Source organism: Vigna unguiculata, chromosome 4 (assembly GCF_004118075.2).
Source record: "Vigna unguiculata cultivar IT97K-499-35 chromosome 4, ASM411807v1, whole genome shotgun sequence".
Lineage (NCBI taxonomy): Eukaryota > Viridiplantae > Streptophyta > Magnoliopsida > Fabales > Fabaceae > Vigna > Vigna unguiculata.
The window spans coordinates 41425681-41445919 of NC_040282.1; the positions used below are offsets into that span (position 1 = coordinate 41425681).

Below are 20239 nucleotides of genomic sequence, written 5' to 3' on the forward strand. Positions count from 1 at the left end.
TTCTTCTTACGATTGTGGTATAGTTTTAAACCGTTCAGTGATTAGGTATAAGGCAATATAGTTACTTTATATAAACCTTATTAGTTGCCATGAAAATGAAACAGTGATGTTTTCATTCCCTTTTCCTCTGCAGAAATTAAAAACAGAGAAAAGGTACTACTATGCACTTCAGACATCATGTTAGAAGCAACTTTCTCACCACGTGTTGTCACAAGAATTCTACTTCCTGATGCCCCATAGCTAAGAGGAGTCTGCACAGCCTCCCATTCTTCTCGCCTTTCGTTCCAAACATCATCTAAAACAAGAAGAAATCTCTTTCCAGATACTTTTTCTTTCAATCTTCCATGAACCATTTCTAGGTCTCTGCTATCATCTTTAGATTTAGTGATTGCCTCAAGAATTGTTTTTGTCACTGTCAAACATCAAAATGATCGGAAACACAAACCCAAGCTCTGATTTCAAATTTAGTCTCCTCCATCTTTGGGTCATTGTATACATGTTGGACGAGTGTGGTCTTAACCAACCCACCCATTCCCACAATAGAAAGTATTGATGGATGGTTATGATTGTCGGTTTCAGATGTGAGCCAATTAAAGATCATTTCTTTGTCCGCATCCCTGCCAAAAATAACAGTTTCAACCACCAAAGAAGATGATGGCAATTTCTGTGACACTTTACTACGTGATCTATCATCAGAATAAGTACCCTCTTTCAAACCAAGAGCACCCTTTTGCTTGGCAAGATATTCTAGTTTTTCTAGCACTTCTTTCAGTCCTGAATCAATTTTCTTGTTAAATGAACTGAAAGTAGAGGTGAAGAAATTTGATACCTTGTAAGTAAAGGTTTGAGGTTCAGATTCAGCTTCCACTTTGCATCTGGTGATTTCATAGTCTATTTCATCCAAGATATCCTCTGCATCAAAGACAGCCTCTTTGACAGAAAAAGCCATGCTTTAATGTGTGGATCTGTGAACTGTTTTTGTTCTGCATCATGAGCGAGAGCATTGATGGAGTGCAGCATGATGTTCAAATTGCCGAGAAGCTTCTCATCAAGTTTTCTGCCGCGAAAGAAATCAGCAAACTGAGTAGAAGCCAGCTTTTCGAATGCAACCTGAAGAAAAGCAGAAAGAAGAGCACCACCAACAAGTTCTGCTGCCATGGTAAGAGTTGGAAATGGAGTGAATGGTGAATGGAAGTGTGTAATTTGAAATCCAAGTGCAGGGATGCTATACCGATGAAACGAGTATGTGGCTATTTTACGACGATGACTTGACTTTAAGGATAGTGGAACATCATTTTCTTTTATCGCAATTTTTCTCAGCTTTGTTCCACAGTTCTCTTTAGATTACGAATGGACAGTTCAAACATTCGATAAGTTTGATTCGCCATTATAAATGTGAGTAGTAATATTCATTCAAAGGTTGTAAAGTATGAAATTCTGAATGGAGGGAAAGTTGAGTCCCCGTGAAGCAATAATAGTTGAGTCTTTCGAATCAGACAAATTGCTCACAGCTGTAATCCATGAATATAAAGCAAAACTTGTCTGATTATAAAGCAGTAGTGACATCTGACTTGGTATATCGTATTTTGAAACCAAAACTTTATATAAAAGTAAATATCTTTTCTGCTTTATCTTATATTCATGCAAATTTATTTTGATGTACTAATTCTCATCCTCTATTCATTCACTTAATTGACTATCATGAGGTAATTAAGCTAGTTCAGTAGATGTTTAGTCAGTAATTTCTAATTAGCCGAGATTTAATTTATTAGTACTTCTTCGCCTCTTTTTTATCATTTTTTCAATTTGGTTTAATAGTAAGCATATTATGTCCTTTCCCATCTCTGTTCTTAGTTAATAAGTCATGATAACATGATGTAAAGACATCATGAGTGTATAAGATTTGGAGAGTTGAAGTGACCATCTTACAAAAACATTTCCCAAGAATTATTTGTTTAGTAGATCAGATTGAACCGCTAATTGAATCTCATCTTACTTCCTCTAAGATTGTTAATTTAAATAAGTGGTATCGATGGTTTTCATGATATTTTGATTTATCTATATGATATGTTGTAGAATTTTACAGCCTCAGACCCTGCTGTAATATTACAATGAACACAGGAAACAATTATCTCTTTATACATCATGAACTTTAATTCCTTTTTAATAACCTGCTGATAAGTCTCCATTTGTTCATACTTTTCTAGACTAATTATACTTTTTTTAGACCTTTTGCTTTTATTTCTTTGTTTAAGGACAGATTTGGTTTTCCTTCAACAAATATTAGTTTTTCTAAATCTTTTTTAATTTTGCATTCTAACAGTTAGATTTTTTTTAGTAATTTATTTTTGTTGATATTAGGATTTTCAGAAAAAAGAAAAAAAAAAGGTGACAGCAGCTGTATGGTGCAGAGAATTGGAGTTCAGCAGTTTTAAGCAATCATTGAAGAACAACTTGTAAAATGCTGAACCGGTTAAATTGGTCCCTAATCTGTTTTCATGATTCAACTTGTGTTTCCATTTCATAATTCACATTTCAATTCAGAGTTCTCATTTGTTCATCATGGTAGGTAATATAGTTATGGTAGTTAATATAGTTGATCTTTCATTTTCAGATTTTAGCACTGGTTCTGCATATTAGATTTCAGTTTCTGAATTCATTTTACAATTTATGCATTATTTAAGTTTAGTTTCATCATTTGAATCTTGTTCATAGCTTTAATTCCAGTTTTGATTGCATATTTCAGTTTTTACCCCATTTTAGAAAGTTAGGTTTATTAGTTTAGTTAGTTTTCCCCATCTTAAAAATCTAATTCTGCACTTGTTCTTAGTATCAATTCTCGGTTATAGTTTTCAATTAGTATGTTTCTAGACTACATTGCATGTTGCGTCCATGATTCAAACCATTTTATTGCATCCTAATTCAGTTTTTCTTATCAATCTTCATAATTTAGTTTTCAGTCGCATACACTACTCACTGTTTTCATTTCAGTTTGCTGTCTAATTTTGTTTCTTGGTTTCAATTTGTTGTTTTAGTTTATTTTTATGGTTCTAAAGTAGCTTATTACATTTTTGTATTGATTAAGTGTGTTCCAATTGCTCTCATAATTCATTTAATATTTCAGTTTCGTTCAGGCATTTTATCAACAGTTATTACTATAAAATGTTATTACTTTTACAATTTTTAAATGAACAAATCTATAATGATATTTGCAACTTAATTTTTGATTTTGTTCAAGAGCAATAACATATAACAATAACAAGAAGCAACTTCTAAAAAAGTGTTTGATTTGAAGAAAGATGTATACTATCGAGAGAAATATTGCGACTATAGAAAAGTGTAATGGAAAAGGTAGAGAAATATTGTGGAGAATTAGCAGCTGTAGAAGAGACAGAGAAAAGACAAGTATGCACATCTAATTTTGAACTTCTTTGTCTTTTTCCCATTTCCCAACTCTCAGTTGTTGAATGTGAGCAATCTTTCCCCAATCTTCGCTTTCTGAATTCTGACAACGCGGATTAAGCAATGGACAATTCCATATTTCAAGAAAAGAGATGGATTTGGGCAGACCCTCCTCTGGTAAGCATTCAGGTTGGGACATCCAAAAGTCTGAGAGAGGAGAGGTGGGAGAGACCCTTGTAGTTCAGCTTTTTGAGAGTTGGGCAATCGTAGATTTCTAGAGAGGTAAGAGAGGGTGGCAACAAACCTTCATCAGGGAAACACTGCACGTCCACCTCTTCAATAGACAATGTTTCAAGACAAGTGTCGGCACCCAAAGCCTCTCTCAGGGAGGCTATAAGTCTGAAACATGAAAGAGACACCTCTTTTAAATTTGATGGCAAACTTCCTTCTTCAAACATCTCCACTTGTGGACAATCAGTTATTCGCAACTCAGTAAGAGAGGGAAGTAGGATTTGCATGCGCTTTGGCAACAACTTCAAATTCCTTGCTCCTTTAATCTCAATTTTCCATAGCTGCGGAGCAGATAAACCTTCACTAGGAAATGATTCAAATTGAGGACATTCATCAATTTTCATTTCCTTGAGATGATTATGAGTGTGCTCATTTGAAATTCCTCGTAGGTTTCGGGACCCTGTTATATGAAGTAAATGTAGCTTTGGAAAGAAATCTAGCGGAAAGATGGTAAGAGAGTCACACCCACCATCAATTATCACTTCTTCAAGAAATCGTAATGGGTAATAGGAATATTCACAAGTGGGCATGAATAAATTATGAGCTTACCACGTAAACTAACAAATAGTTCCTTTAAGTTAAGAAGTTGCTCTGAAGTACCTTTCAGCTTTGGACATCGATTGATAAAAAGATATCGAAGACATGGAAAAGTAGTTTTACATTCCCACTCTTCCCATTCCTTCAAGTTGTCGATTTCCAAACTTTCCAAGGATGTAAACGAAGTAGAGTTGCTCCCACAAAACTCAGCACCAATGCTCACTATTCCATGAAACCCTCTAATCTTGAGGGTCTTTAGTGATGACAGAAGTCCAAGAGGAGGCAAACATAGGCAATACTTACAGTTCTCCAAACATAAGAACACCAAAGTTGATAATGAATTATTGAATACCCAACTTGGAAATTCTGTTCCACCATAATTCTCGATAGACAAACGTTCTAAGTGTTTGGAAGGTTGTAGATTCTCAAGTACTTTCTTTTCTTTCAATGGATCATCAGGGATGTGCTTCCTCTTCCATTCCAATTCCAAGTTCACAAGGTGTTTATTTTTCAAATTTGCTTCTAATGCATCCAAAGGATTCACAATATTTTGAACCTCCTTAATTGATAGACTTCCATGAAGATTGAGTCCTCCTAATTGCTTAATATTGCACTCATTGTTCTATCAACGAGAAACGTACTCAGTACTTGAAGATTCTTCATTCTCCAAAATGCTTTGGCATCTTTGTCACTTTTGTTCTTTCAAATTCCAGACAAACGCAATTTAGTGAGTTTATGCAAATTGAGGGCAATTCCTCCAGATCATAACAATTGCTCAACTTCAGTATTAACAAGTTATAGAGCAAACCTATTGAGTCAGGTAGTTTTGTATATTAGTATATCAAGGTCTATCGATTGGAGATGTTTAAGATTACCAATAGAATCAGGACCTTTTTTGAGATCGCTAATACCATAGAAAGATAAGACGCGTAAAAACTTAATCTTGGAGAACAAATCATGTAATGAAATCATGAATTGCCAAGGATAGTTGCCAAGGTAACGTCCCCTAAGTCGTGCAATTGCAATAAAGGAACGCAATCTTTTAGCATCACTTAAACTCTCTAAACCATTAAAACATTTGACATCACCGGGTGTAAATAAAAAATGACGGGTTGTTTTAGGTATATATTTTCCTTTATCAAATTTCAACCTAAAACATATGTCCCCATAAACATATTTTGCCAAATCATTTTAAAAGGTCATGCATGACGAAATTACCTTCATATTGTTGAAAGAAAGACCTTGACAATAGATCATTAAAGTATTGTTCACCAACTTCTTCTGGATGTCTAATTTCTTGAGGACAATGCAGAAAATTTTCAGCCATCCACAACAAAATTAACTCCTTCTTCGCAAACTCATAATCTTTGGGGAATAAGGCACAATAGGCAAAGCATCTCTTGAGAGGAGTAGGAAGGTAGTGATAGCTTAGTAATAAAGCGGGGATAATTTCACTAGCTTCTTTTGGTAAGTTCCACATGTCACTTTCCAATATGTTTTCCCAATCTGAAATGGATGACTTTGTGTGTAAAAGTCGTCCAATTGTTTTCAAAGCAAGAGGTAATCCTTGCACTTCACAACTATCCTTCTACCAATCTCCTTTAGATCATCATTCAATTCAAGATCATCATCTCTTAATGCATGTTTTTAAAACATTCCAGCATTCATCCCCTCGTAATTCCCTCAGGAGATGCACTTTTGACCTCATGTTAGAAGCAACTTTCTCAGCACGTGCCGTGACAAGAATTTTACTTCCTGGAGCCCCGTAGCTAAGAGGAGTTCGAACAGCTTCCCATTCTTCCCCTCCTTCGTTCCAAACATCATCTAAAACAAGAAGAAATTTCCTTCCTGATATTTGGTCTTTCAATCTTCCATGAACCATTTCTAGGTTCCCGCTATCATCTTTAGAGTTAGTGATTGCCTCAAGAATTGTTTTTGTCACTGTCAAAACATCAAAATGATCGGAAACACAAACCCAAGCTCTGATATCAAACTTAGCCTCCTCCATCTTTGGGTCATGGTATACATGTTGGGCGAGTGTGGTCTTACCCAATCCACCCATGCCCACAATGGAAAATATAGATGGATGGTTATGATTGTCGTTTCAGATCTGAGCCAATTAAAGATAATTTCTTTGTCTGCATCTCTGCCATAGATAATACTTTGAACCACCAAAGAAGATGATGGCAATTTTTGTGACACCTTATTATCAGAATAAGAAGTACCGTTTTTCAAACCAAGAGCATCTTTTGCTGTTCAAGATATTTTAGTTTTTCTAGGACTTCTTTCATCTCTGATCAATTTTCTTGTTAAACGAACTGAAAGTAGAGTTGAAGAAGGTAGATACCTTGTAAGTAAAGGTTTGAGGTTCAGATCCAGCTTCCACTTGGCATCTGGTGAGTTCATAATCTATTTCACCCAAGAGATCCTCTGCATCAAAGACAGCCTCCTTGACAGAAAGAACCCATGCTTTGACGTGTGGATCTGTGAACTGTTTATGTTCTGCATCATCAGCAAGAGCATTGATGGAGTGCAGCATGATGTTCAAATTGCCCAACAGCTTCTCATCAAGTTTTCTGCCGCGAAAGAAATCAACAAACTGAGTAGAAGCCAGCTTGTCGAAGGCAACCTGAAGAAAAGCAGAAAGAAGAGCACCACCAACAACTTCTGCTGCCATGGTAAGAGTTGGAAATGGAGTGAACGGTGAATGGCTGTGATGAATTGAAAGAATGAAATTCTGAATGGGGAGAGGATTGTGGGCCCAGTGAAGCAATAATGTCGTTCTGATAATTTTTTTAATTGTTAGGTTATGAGAATGATGCAGTGGAAGGATGGTGCTATATTAATGAAGGAAGAGAGTAGTAACGTGTTTTGCTTTGGGGTTGATGTCAATAAAGACGTTGAGAGCTGTATTCCATTAGTGAATCTGAATATTGTGATGTGTGCATTCTCAATATTTTACTACAACCTATGAGTTTAATACTGGGAAACACAGTTTATATTAGCGTTAATTTAAAACAGTTTTCATCGCAGATCTCTATGTATGATGATGTTGTTGAGTTTTCACAGAATCATAATAAACCAATTTAGAGTGTGACATCGAGGCATGCTCTACATTCATTTAGATTATTGGGTTTCTAGATCTAGTGGCAATAACGTGCCTAACACGGGGTGGTGACAGAGAAGTCTAATTCATTATGTTGCAGTTAAATTCCAAAGTGTATTTTGGTGGATTAAATATTACTAGTTACATAATAACAAGTTTAATTGCAATAATAATAAAATGAAGAAAAAAAAGTATAAAGTAAACTCATTAAGTTCATGGCAATTTATACTAACTACTTTCTTTACCTAGTGCAATTTATACTAATTAAATTGCTCGATTTCCGCTCCAAAATTGTTAATTCAATGTTTTCAATTACTGTAGAATTATGATACCATGCTAAATGCAATAGTAGAGAATAGTAAGCCCATATGAAGAACAGAACATATTGAAGTATTTTTAATTTTTCAAGTTTCTTCATCTTGAACTAAGAAACAAGCTTCTCTTTAAATAACAATTATACTTCAACACCCCTACAACAATCATTGTCATCTACTAGATTAATAGAAGAATAAGTTACCTTTCTAAGAAATGTTTGATAAAAAGTTTCAAGAACTATCTGTGATCACGTTAACCCAATCTATATATATCAGGAAATTGCCAAAGAACTTGTATAGTATTGATTTCAAAAATTTTCAGAAGCAAAATTCCTTTATATCATTGTGCATATGTTTGCTGGAAGAGTTAACAATCAAACTCACTAACCCTCTCATATTTTGAAACAGCTGTTTGTGGTGAAATGATTTTCTTAAATCTGTCATAGTTCTTTGGCAAATCATCCAAGTAGTGTAAGTCAAAGCTCCTAATCACACAAGTTTTATTAGAGCACTACCCGGAATTGAATTCAACCAAAGATAAACAGCAGTAATTACACTAAAAAAAATAGATGGTGAATTGATTCTTCATTTTTTTACATAGAGAACACATGGAACACAGAACAGCCCCTCCATAAGAAGTTGACGGCAATTTCTGTGACAATTTAATACTTGATTCAGCACCAGAATAACTACATTCTTTCAAACCAAGCGCACCCTTTTGCCTTGCAAGATATTCTAGTTTTCTTGTTAAATGAACTGAAAGTGGAGTTGAAGAAATTTGAAGCCTTATAAATGAAAGGTAGAAGTTGAGATTCAGCTTCCACTTTGCATCTGGTGAGTCGATAGTCTCTTTCCCCCAGAGATCCTCTGCATCAAACATGACCTCTTTGATATTTGATGGAGTGCAGTGTGATGTGCAAGTTTCCCAATAGCTTCTTAGCAAGTTTTCTTCCACAAATAAGTCTAAAAAACTTTTAGGGGAAACAAAGTGACTAATGGAAATCAGTAATTTGATCTCAAGTATATGGCAATAGCCCAACATTGTATTTCAAAAGGTCAAACTTCAAACAACTACCTGATGTGTTGATTTCAAACTTCAAGTTCATGTCTCACATCTTCAATCACTATTTTACAAGTGAGCAATCTTTTCCCAGTCTTAGCCTTTTGGTTTTTAAGATCTGAACAGTTACTGATTTGTAGAGAAGTAAGAGAGAAAGGCAAGAAAGCTTCATCAGGAAAAGACTCCACGTTCCAATTTTTTAACAGACAACACTTCTAGAGAGTTGTTGGCTCCCAAAGCCATTTTCATTGAGGCCATAAAGGTAGTTTGATTAGAAAAAATAAATAAATTATTTATGTGACTCAAATAAAACTATTATAAATTTAGAGATAATGATTGAGATTATGGTAGAATGAATTCTTTTAGTTTCCTCGTCATTCTTAAACTTAGGTGTCATATGATAATGTTTTCTATATGTGATGATGACTCTCTTCCATTAAAATTCTTCATTCTCTATTGTGTAAAACAAGAAAGACTATTCTAAAATAAGTAAACCATCAATAGACTAGTTATGCAATTAGTCTAACTTCTTCACTTCATCTTGTATCTCATCAAAGGTTTTAGTTGATGTGATATATACATTAGTAAATTTTTCTCTCCTTATTTTATTTTAATTTTCTTGCAACAATCCTTTATAATAAAAACATGATATGAGAAAAGATAATAACAAAAATACAACTACAAAATAACATATAATAAAATCAAAACCTCTAAAGGGCGTTGGCTGTCTCATATTTCAAAAACTTAACAACAATCATGTGGCATATTGTGGAAAAATGGTTTTGCCTTCTATTTATTTACATTTATGATTCCTCCAACTTAAGTATATATGCGTCCTTTGTTTTGAATATTAATCGCGCAAGACAACATTTCTTTCTTCTGATAGCAAGTAAAATCCATGCAGGGCATAAACTTGATGAGGAGACAATGGTTTTGTTTTATGCTGTCATGTGTATGCTACATCAAAGGGGTAATCTAGATATTTATGTAGAGATCATTTATCTAAAATATATTGTAAAATATCTAATGCTGTTTCCAATAACAAACACGTACGTCGTTTCACAGTTCAACAATTACACAAACTTTATATGTTTTTTGACAACTACATAAAATTCTGCCTCTGCAAATATCGTAAATAAATGGAAAGTTGGGAAAGAAAATTGTAATGTAACAAGTAATGCTCAATGTTTTAATGCCAATCCCCAAAACTGAGTCCATTTTTTCTGTTTATTTTTGTTTTGTCTTGGGTTAAGCATTAAAAACACACTATTTTTTAGATATTACTGATTATTAGTGTATGTTGAAAGTACAGCAGACAAACAATACAGAAAAAAACCAATAGAGAATTTAAATTCAACAGGATGAAAACAGATACAAGTTCAAGTCCCAAGAAAAGGAAGTTTAAAAGTACTTGCATTTTCACAACTGTGTTTGTTTCAAGAAGAATATCCCTAAACAACTACTTACTCTGTTCAGCATCCAGCTTAGAATCGAGGGCCAGTCGATGAGGGTGTCTTCTGCTCCCACCAGATTCAAATCAGAATGCTGTACAGAGATAATACGATTAGCACCAGATATCGGCTTCCAATTAAATCATTAGTTTAAAAATTAACAATCAACAACTAACAAAAGAAATCATTAGACAAAGTGATGAATGTCTTAGCACAACAATGTAAATTCCATTTACATAGTCAAATATTTGCGCTTAACAAGTTTGAAATTGAAAAGGTAGAGAGATAGTGTAGAGTATCAACACCTGTTGAAGAGGCAGACAAACGGGAATTATTGGACATCTAATTTTAAACTTTTGAGCGAACAATTAGTTTTTGAATGTGAGCAATCTTTTTCCAGTCTTGGCCTTCAGGATTCTGACAACGTTGTTCTAGCAATGGACAGTTCCAAATTTCAAGAGAGGAGAGGGATTTGAGGAGACCATCCTCCGGTAAGCATTGGAGGTTGGGACAGTCATCACGTGTGAGAGAGGAGAGGTGGCAGAGACCCTTGTACTTCATCTTTTTAAGATTTGGGCAGTGATAGATTCCTAGAGAAGTGATAGAGTGTGGTAGCAAAACTTCATCGGGAAAAAACTCCACATCCATATTTTTAATAGACAAGCTTTGAAGACAAGACATGTGTTGGTACCCAAGGTCTCTCTTAGGGAGGCCATAAGTTTGAAACTTGAAAGAGACACCTCTTTTACATTTGGTGGCAAACCTCCGTCTGGGAGCATCTCCACTTTTGGACAATTAATTATCTGTAGCAAAATAAGAGACGGAAGCAAGATTTGCATTCGTTTTTTGGCAACAACTTCAAATCTCCGCTCCATAAATATCAATTGTCTGTAGCCGCGGAGCAGATAAACCTTCACTAGGAAATGAGTCAAATCGAGAGCTACCGCTAATTGACAAATGCTTGAGACGATTATGAGTGTGCTTCTGTGAAATAATTTGTAGGTTACGACACCCAACCAGTAAAAGAGCCTTAAGGTTTGGGAAGAAATCAAGTGGAAAGGTTGTTAGAGAATCACAACTGCCAATGATCTCAATCTTTGCAAGCAAATCATAGCTACGGCTCATTGGAAAATTCATAATTGTAAAAGCACAACAGTTCAAGGCTTCAAGAGAATTATGAGATACAATTTTGTGGGAGGATGTTATCATGCTGCAACTTATATATAGATGCTTTACATGAAGAAGTTGTTCTGGCATACCCTTTAGCTTGGGACATACACACACCCTGAGAATTTGAAGACGTGGAAAAGCACCAATCATATATTCCCATTCTTCCAATTCCTTCATGTTTAAAAATTTGAGCTTTTCCAAAGATGCAAATGAGGAAGAGCTGCTCCCATAAAATTCAGCACCAATGCTCACTATTCCATCAAGCCCTACAATTTCAAGGGTTTTCAGAGATGACAAAAGTCCAAGGGGAGGTATACATAAGCAATATTTACAGTCCTCCAACCTTAAGAACACCAAATTTGATAATGAATTATCAAATACCCAACTTGGGAATTCTGTACCACCATAGTTCTCTATTGACAAATGTTCCACGTTTTTGGAAGGTTGTAGATTCTCCAATACTTTCTTTTCTTTCCTTGGATCATCAGGGATATGGTCTGACTTCCATTTTAACTCTAACTTCACAAGATCTTTATTCTTCATATTTGCTTCTAATGCATCTACAGGATTTACAATATTTTGCACCTCATTAATTGATAGTCTTCCATGAAGATTGAGCCCTCCTAGATGCTTAGTACTGAACTCGTTATTTCTATCGAAAAAGATCGTGTTGAGTACTTGAAGATTCTTCAACTCTCCAAAATGCATTGGCATCTTTGTCACTTTTGTATATTTAAATTCAAGACAACGCAATTTGGTGAGTTTATGCAAATTTAAGGGCAACTCCTCCAGACTTGAACAATAGTTCAACTTCAATATTAGCAAATTATAGAGCAAACATATTGAGTCAGGTAGTTTTTGTATCCCAGTTCTCGAAAGATCTAAAGAATGGAGATGTTTAAGATCACCAATAGAATCAGGGACTTCTCTAAGCTCATAATATTTATCCAAAGATAGTACACGTAAAAACTTAAAGTTGGAAAACAATTCATGTACCAAAATCTTGAATTGCAAAGGATAATGACCAATATATCTTCTCCCAATTTCTTTAATTGGAAAAAAAGAACGCAGTCTTTTAGCATCAGTTAAACTCCCAAACTCATCAAAATATTTTACGTCCCAGAATGCAAATGAAAACTGACGGGTTGTTTTGGGTATGCAGTTTCCTTTATCAAATTTCAACCTGAAACAGAAGTCCGCACAAACATATTTTGCCAAATCATTCAGAAGGTCATGCATGGAGAAACAAGTTTTTAAATCTGATTGAAGAAAGAAAGACCTCGTTAGTAAATCATTGAAATATTGTTGGCCGATGTCTTCTAGATTGTTGCTCTGTTGAGAGCAATGGAGAAAATCTTGAGCTATCCACAACAAAATTAATTCGTTCTTGTCAAATTCATAATCTTTTGGAAATAATGCACAATAAGCAAAGCATCTCTTGAGATTAGAAGGAAGGTGTCGATAACTCAATAGTAGAGCAGGCATAATTTCAACTTCTTTGGGTAAGTCCCATATGTCGCTTTCCAATACGCTTTGCCAATCTAAAATGCATGACTTTGTGCGGAGAAGACTTCCAATTGTTTTCAGAGCTAGAGGTAATCATTTGCATTTCTCAACTATCCTTCCACCAATCTCCTTTTTTTCGTCATTCAATTCAAGCTCATCATCTCTTAATGCGTGTTTCTCAAAAACTTTCCAACATTCATCCTCTTTTAGATGCTTTAGGCGATGCACTTTAGACCTCATGATAGAAGCAACTTTCTCACCACGTGTTGTGACAAGAATTCTGCTTCCTGGAGCCCCATAGCTAAGAGGAGTTCGCATAGCTTCCCACTTTTCTTGCCTTTCGTTCCAAACATCATCCAAAACAAGAAAAAATTTCTTTCCTGATATTTTTTCTTTCAATCTTTCATGAACCATTTGTAGGTCTCCGCTATCATCTTTAGATTTAGTGACTTCCTCAAGAATGATTTTTGTCACTGTCAAAACATTAAAATGATCAGAAACACAAACCCAAGCTGTGATATCAAATTTAGCCTCCTCAAGTTTTCTGTCATTGTAGACATGTTGGGCAAGTGTGGTCTTACCCAACCCACCCATTCCTACAATAGAAAGTATTGATGGTTGGTCATGATTCTCAGTTTGAGATGTGAGCCAATTTAAAATCTTTTCTTTGTCTGCATCTCTGCCATAAATAACACTTTCAACCACCAAAGAGGATGATTGCAGTTTTTGTGGCTCTTTGCTACCTGATCCATCAGCAGAGTAAATACCCTCTTTCAAACCAAAGCATCCTTTTGCTTTGCAAGATATTCTAGTTTTTTTAGGATTTCTTTCATCTCTAATTCAATTTTCTTGTTAAACGAACTGAAGTAGAGGTGAAGAAGGTAGATACCTTGTAAGTAAAGGTTTGAGGTTCAGATCCAGCTTCCACTTGGCATCTGGTGAGTTCATAATCTATTTCACCCAAGAGATCCTATGCATCAAAGACAGCCTCCTTGACAGAAAGAAGCCATGCTTTGACGTGTGGATCTCTGAACTGCTTTTGTTCTCCATCATCAGCGAGAGCATTGATCAATCAGCTTTAATCCATGAATGGATGTCTCACAATAAGAATCAGCACTGACATCTGACTTGGTATACAGTATTTGAAACCAAAACTTTAAATGGGCGAAGGAAACTATAATTGTTTGGATATTCTCTAACTTTTAAAATAAAAAGTAAATATCTTTTCTGCATCAATTATCTCATATTCATGTACTAATTCTCATCCTTTCTTTATTCACTTAATTCCCTATCTTAAGCTAGTTTAGCATATGCAGTGAGTAATTTTTTCATTAGCCAAGATTTGGTTTATTAGTCTTTCTTTGTTTCTTTATTTATCATTTTTTTAATAGTAATTTTCAACTCTTTATTTGCAATTTTTTCAATTAATCTTATTATTTTACAAGTCTTAAGTTAGTTCCACTTTTATTTACAAATAGTACGCTAATTTTTTTAAATATTGTTTCATCGACTAACTCGAGAGTGGGACCTATGACATCTATTTGATATTATTTTTACAATGAAGACAGGAAACCATTATCTCTTTATACATCATGAACTTTAAGTCCTTTTGAAAAAGCTGCTGATAAGCCTCCATTTGTTCATGTTTATCTAGATTAATATTCGGTTTTCCTTCAATAAACAGTAGTTTTTCTAAGTCTTTGTTAATTTGGTATTCTTAGTTAGATTTTTGTTAGAATTTTATATTGTTTCATTTAGGATTTTCAGAAGAAAAAAAAGAAGAAGAAAACGATGTGCAATTGAGAAGAATATTTGGAGTTGAATAAAGATGTTGATAGCAACTGTGGTGCAGAGAATTGGAGTTGAGCAGTTTTGAGCAATCATCGAAGAACAACTTGTAAAAATGTTGAATCTTGTTGTTTAAGTTTACTTCATCATTTGAATCTGGTTCATGGCTTTAGTTCCACCTTTGATAGCACATTTCAGTTTTTACCCCATTTTAGAAAGTTAGGTGAATTAGTTTAGTTAGTTTTCCCCCATTTTAGAAATCTAATTCTGCACTTGTTCTAAGCATCAATTCTTGGTTATAGTTTTCAATTAGTATGTTTACATTGCATGTTGCGTCCATGATTCAACCATTTTATTGCAACTTAATTCAGTTTTGCTTATCAATCTTCATAATTTAGTTTTCAGTCGCATACACTACTCACTGTTTTTGTTTCAGTTGCTGTCTAATTTTTTTTCTTGGTTTCAATTTGTTGTTTTTAGTTTAGTTTTCTGATTCTAAAGTCGCTTATTACATTGTTGTATTGATTAAAGTGTGTTCCAGTTGCTCTCATAATCCATTTCATATTTCAGTTTCGTTCAGGCATTTTATCAAACAGTTTTGTCCAGTTTTCATTTTCACTCAGACATTTCATCAAACACTTTTTTTTTCATAGTAATTCACTGTTTTTCGTGCCTTCCATTGTTGTTTCATGTTACATTCCCCTTTTAGTTGCTTTATATGTTTTCATTAGTCAATTCTTGCCACTCTAATTCTTTCTCACATTGAATTTTGCAACATTACTCACTTTTCTGTAATGCATTTTAACTCTGCATTCATGTGTTTTTTCTGATATTGTTTTTAGCGTAGTTCTTTGTGCCTATGTCATGCTTTAGGATAGCCCTTTTAGTTTTAATTGTCATTTACACTTTCTTGTTTTAAAAACCCACAATCTTTGCATTTCATTCTCTGACAGACTTATACAATCAACTACTTGAATCATGTTTCTTGGATTGATACCTTGGTTGACCCTATACCACATTAGGGGGTAGATCGGATTTTGTTTTAACCTGAACGCGATAAAGGGTTCAACACTTGTTTCTTGTAATTGCATCATTGTCCTTTCTTAACATGGGTGTGTATTATAGAAATTGTTATTAATGTCTTTTTAAGAGTGTCAGTTATCTAGCATTGAGCTTAGTTCAATCTTTCAGATGGCCACGGTTAGAAAATTAGTGTCTGTAATCATTTTGGATTGATGCATGTTTATGTACCCTGGCGTTTTGTTAGGAAGGGAAGAGGTCTTGTGACGAATATAGAATTATATAGTGTATCACTCTTATTCAAGTGTTTCGTTAGATTGTTGAGTTTTTTTTTTTCATACTTCTTGATTTCCTTTTATCTTAATTATCAACACCTATGCTTGTGTGGATGCCTTGATAATAATTTCTTAGAGAAGAACATTCTGCTACAACTATCTCATCCTACAAATTTTGACACAGTTTCATCTCCATGAGATAATAAACTTTCTTTCTTGCAACATGTGTTTACCATACACCAATTGCAAAATCAAAACCCTCTTTATCTTGGAACATGTAAAGAAAGGTCATATACTGATATTGAACTATTATTATATAGTATTGTAAATGACATTAATATCATGAACCTCACTTTACAGAGGTAACATGTTTCTAGTTGTTTTTGGAAGTTGCATCAGATAATAAATATCATTTATATGTAAATTATATTGTAATTGCTTCTGTTGCTCCTTCCATTAACACTACAATGACCATTTTCAGTACAACAAATACTTAAGCTTTACCTACCTAATCTACATCACGTGACTGCTACACAAATTTTCCTCTCCTAATCTTATAAACAAATGGAAACCCAAGAGAAAAAGAGAAATCAAATACATTTCAAAGGTCTAAGAATATATGTTTAGAAGCATTTACAATTTCAGTCTCTCTCAGATGTATTAGTTTCCTTGGACCTGTTCAGGTAACTCATCATCAGATAAACCAATTTGAATCCCTTCTACTAGTTTTCTCTTTGTATAATATCATGGTACATTGGCAGAAAGCGATGGCGACTTTAGAAGAGATAAAGGAGAATAGGGTAGCAGCACACACACAACAACCATAGTACTCACACGAGCTTTTTGTTTGGGTGAAGATCGACAACATATGACAGAAGCACAATTAGTGGCAACTCAAAGAAGGACCTTTCCAATTCTTGTTAAGCGAATAATCTAAGGACTTCCCATCGATTATCAAGCCAAACCCAGAAGAACTTCCTTTATTTGCATTACAACTCTCTTTTGCAGAGTTAATTTGTGAGATTCCTTCTCCATTTTGCTTCTTGATGCTTTCAAGAGAAGCCTAAGAAATTTTTGTATCAAAGATCTACAATAGTGAAAGAAAATTAAATTCCAAAAATATGCTAAGGCGTGTACCTTTGCTAGAGCCTGCTTGTCCTTTGTTTTTCCTAGTATAGGATATATGAGGAATCAAGAGTGATCACTATCTTTTTCATGTCTTTTCTAAGTAAACTGCAAGCATACCTGTACAAAGAAAGGGTGGAAATAAGTTCAATTTTACACAACCTTAAGATTTTGTACCTTAAGCAATCTTTATACAGACAAAAGAAATTTTAATAATTACTAAAATTTTGTACCTTAAGACAAATTTTGCAGAAACAACATGATAGAAGATGCCTAGAGCGATCACTTGAAGTGAAGAAGACATTGGAAGCCATTGTAAGAACTTGTGTTAGCACATACCAGACTCGGTAATACTCTTGAATGACAAATAAAATTTACAAGTCAATCTCAGGAAGAATAATAGATCATACACGAAGAGTCAGAAGGAAAATTAAAATATTCAACAGCCTAGAGTTCTTAAGGAAAATAAAATTTGACAATGGCGTGACTGCATTGGACCCTGTTCTAAGAAAATTTGAAGGCTCAATTTTATCAGTTTATCAGTCGTTTTCGGATTTAATCGATTAGTATATAAATAATCCATATTACATAACTGTTTCAATATAGAGCACAGTGATTCAATATAAAATTTAGCAGAGCAACAAAACAATAAACAAAATACTAAGTGATTAATAGTAGATTTTTTAATCAATAAATCCATAATGATGTTTGCAACATACTTACTAATATTTTCAAAGCAATAACAGATAAGAACAGCAAGAGGCAGCTTATAAAAAACATGTTCAATTTCAAAAAAAGTTATATTGTTTTTGCTTCTAATGCATCCAAAGGATTAACAATATTCTGCACCTCATTAATTGATAGCCTTCCATGAAGATTGAGTCCTCCAAGTTGCTTAATATTGATGACCTTGCTATCTCTATCAACAGAAAACGTACTCAGTACTTGAAGATTCTTCAATTCTCCAAAATGCATTGGCATCTTTCTAACATTTGTATGTTCAAATTCCAAACAATTCAATTTGGTGAGCTTATGCAAATTTGAAGGTAATTCCTCCAGAAAGAACAAAAGTTCATCTTCATTATTAGCAAGTTATAGAGCAAACATATTGAGTCAGGTAGTTTTGTATATGAGTATACGAAAGGTCTATCGAACAGAGATGTTTAAGATCACCAAGAGATTAGGGACCTCACTAAGCTGAGAATATCCGTTCAAGGATAAGACGCGTAAAAACTTCAACTTGGAGAACAACTCATGTACCAAATATTGAATTGACAAGGATTGAAGTCATAGCTACAGTCATTTGTAATTGAATGAAATGAACGCAGTCTTTTAGCATCAATTAAAACTCCCTAAATCATCAAAATATTCTACGTCATCGAATGAAAATGAAAAATGACGGGTTGTATTGGGTATATTTCCTTTATCATATTTGAACCTGAAACAGAAGTCTGCACAAACATATTTTGCCAATCATTGAGAAGGTCATGCATGACAAATCGCATTCCAAAGCTTGATTCAAGAAAGAAGGACCTCGTTAATAGATCATGGAATATTGTTCACCAATTTCTCGTACATTCTTGATTTGTCGCATTTCAGAGCTTAATTGAAGAAAGAAGGACCTTGTTAATAGATCGTCGAAATATTGTTCACCAATTTCATGTACACTCTTGATCTGTTTAGAGTGATTAAGAAAATCTTCAGCCATCCATAACAAAATTAATTCCTTCTTGTTAAATTCATAATCTTTGGAATAATGCACAATAAGCAAAGCACCTCTTGAGATGAGAAGGAAGGTGTTGATAACTCAATAGTAGAGCAGGCATAATTTCAACTTCTTTCGGTAAGTCCCATATGTCGCTTTCCAGTACGCTTTGCCAATCTGAAATGGATGACTTTGTGCGGAGAAGTCATCCAATTCTTTTGCCAATCTCCTTTCTCTCATCATTCAATTCATGATCATCATTTTTTAGTGCATGCTTTTTAAAAGGTTCCAACATTCCTCTTCTTCTAATTGCTTTAGCCTATGCACTTCAGACATCATGTTAGAAGCAACTTTCTCACCACGTGTTGTGACAATAATTCTACTTCCTGGTGCCCCATAACTAAGAGGAGTTCGCACAGCTTCCCATTCTTCTCGTCTTTCGTTCCAAACATCATCCAAAACAAGAGAAATTTCCTTCCTGATATTTTTTCTTTCAATCTTCCATGAACCATTTCCAGGTCTCCGCTATCATCTTTAGATTTAGTGATTGCCTCAAGAATTGTTTTTGTAACTATCAAAACATCAAAATGGTCGGAAACACAAACCCAAGCTCTGATATCAAATTTGGCCTCCTCTATCTTTGGGTCATTGTATACATGTTGGGCGAGTGTGGTCTTATTACCCAACCCACCCATTCCCACAATGGAAAGTATTGATGGCTGGTCATGATTCTCAGTTTCAGATGTGAGCCAATTTAAAATCATTTCTTTGTCTGCATCTCTTCCATAATAACACTTTCAACCACCAAAGAAGAAGATGGCAATTTCTGTGACTCTTTGCTACCTGATCCATCACCAGAGTAAATACCCTCTTTCAAACCGAGAGCACCCTTTGCTTTGCAAGATATTCTAGTTTCTCTAGGACATCTCTCATCTCTGATTCAATTTTCTTGTTAAATGAGGTGAAAGTAGAGTTGAAGAAATTTGATACCTTGGAAGTAAGGGTTTGTGGGTCTGATCGAGCTTCCACTTGGCATCTGGTGAGTTCATACTCTATTTCCTTCAAGAGATCCTCTGCATCGAAGACAACATCTTTGACAGCAAAAAGCCAAGCTTTGATGTGTGGATTTCTGAACTGTTTTTGTTCAGCATCATCAGCGAGAGCATTGATTGAGTGCAGCATGATGTTCAGATTGCTAAGAAGCTTCTCATCAAGTTTTCTTCCACGAAAGAACTGTAAAACTTGAGGAGAAGCCAGCCTGTCGAAGGCAACCTGAAGAAAGCAGAAGAAGAGCACCCAACAACTTCTGCTGCCATGGTAGGGGTTGAGAAATGGTGAAAGGAAATGTATAATTTGAAGTGCAGTTTACGAACCACAATGATGAAATTAATAGTTAGGTATTTTACCATTTTCGGTTACTTTACTCTAAGAACATTGACTCAGTGCAGACTTGACTTTAAGTCTTTTTGACAAGCAAATTTCCCTGAGC

The 20239-nt window shown here is 34.6% G+C and overlaps 2 protein-coding genes and 3 pseudogenes across 2 annotated transcripts; all 5 read right to left on the reverse strand.

Annotated features, from left to right (window-relative positions):
* Positions 1-80: 80 nt before the first annotated feature.
* LOC114180936 lies at positions 81-944 on the reverse strand (annotated as a pseudogene).
* Positions 945-3587: 2643 nt separating this feature from the next.
* On the reverse strand, positions 3588-6326 carry LOC114180937 (putative disease resistance protein RGA4). Its single transcript, XM_028067231.1, has 3 exons — positions 5885-6326; positions 4243-4852; positions 3588-4093 (listed from the first exon to the last, which is right to left on the reverse strand). Exons 1-3 carry the CDS (start codon positions 6290-6292, stop codon positions 3588-3590), a joined length of 1524 nt encoding a protein of 507 aa, XP_027923032.1. The 5' UTR covers positions 6293-6326.
* A 2628-nt stretch (positions 6327-8954) lies between these two features.
* LOC114181647 lies at positions 8955-11009 on the reverse strand (annotated as a pseudogene).
* A 10-nt stretch (positions 11010-11019) lies between these two features.
* On the reverse strand, positions 11020-12816 carry LOC114180938 (putative disease resistance RPP13-like protein 1). Its single transcript, XM_028067232.1, has one exon. The coding sequence runs from the start codon at positions 12814-12816 to the stop codon at positions 11020-11022; it is 1797 nt and encodes a 598-aa protein (XP_027923033.1).
* A 5989-nt stretch (positions 12817-18805) lies between these two features.
* On the reverse strand, positions 18806-19523 carry LOC114181646 (annotated as a pseudogene).
* Positions 19524-20239: the final 716 nt, after the last annotated feature.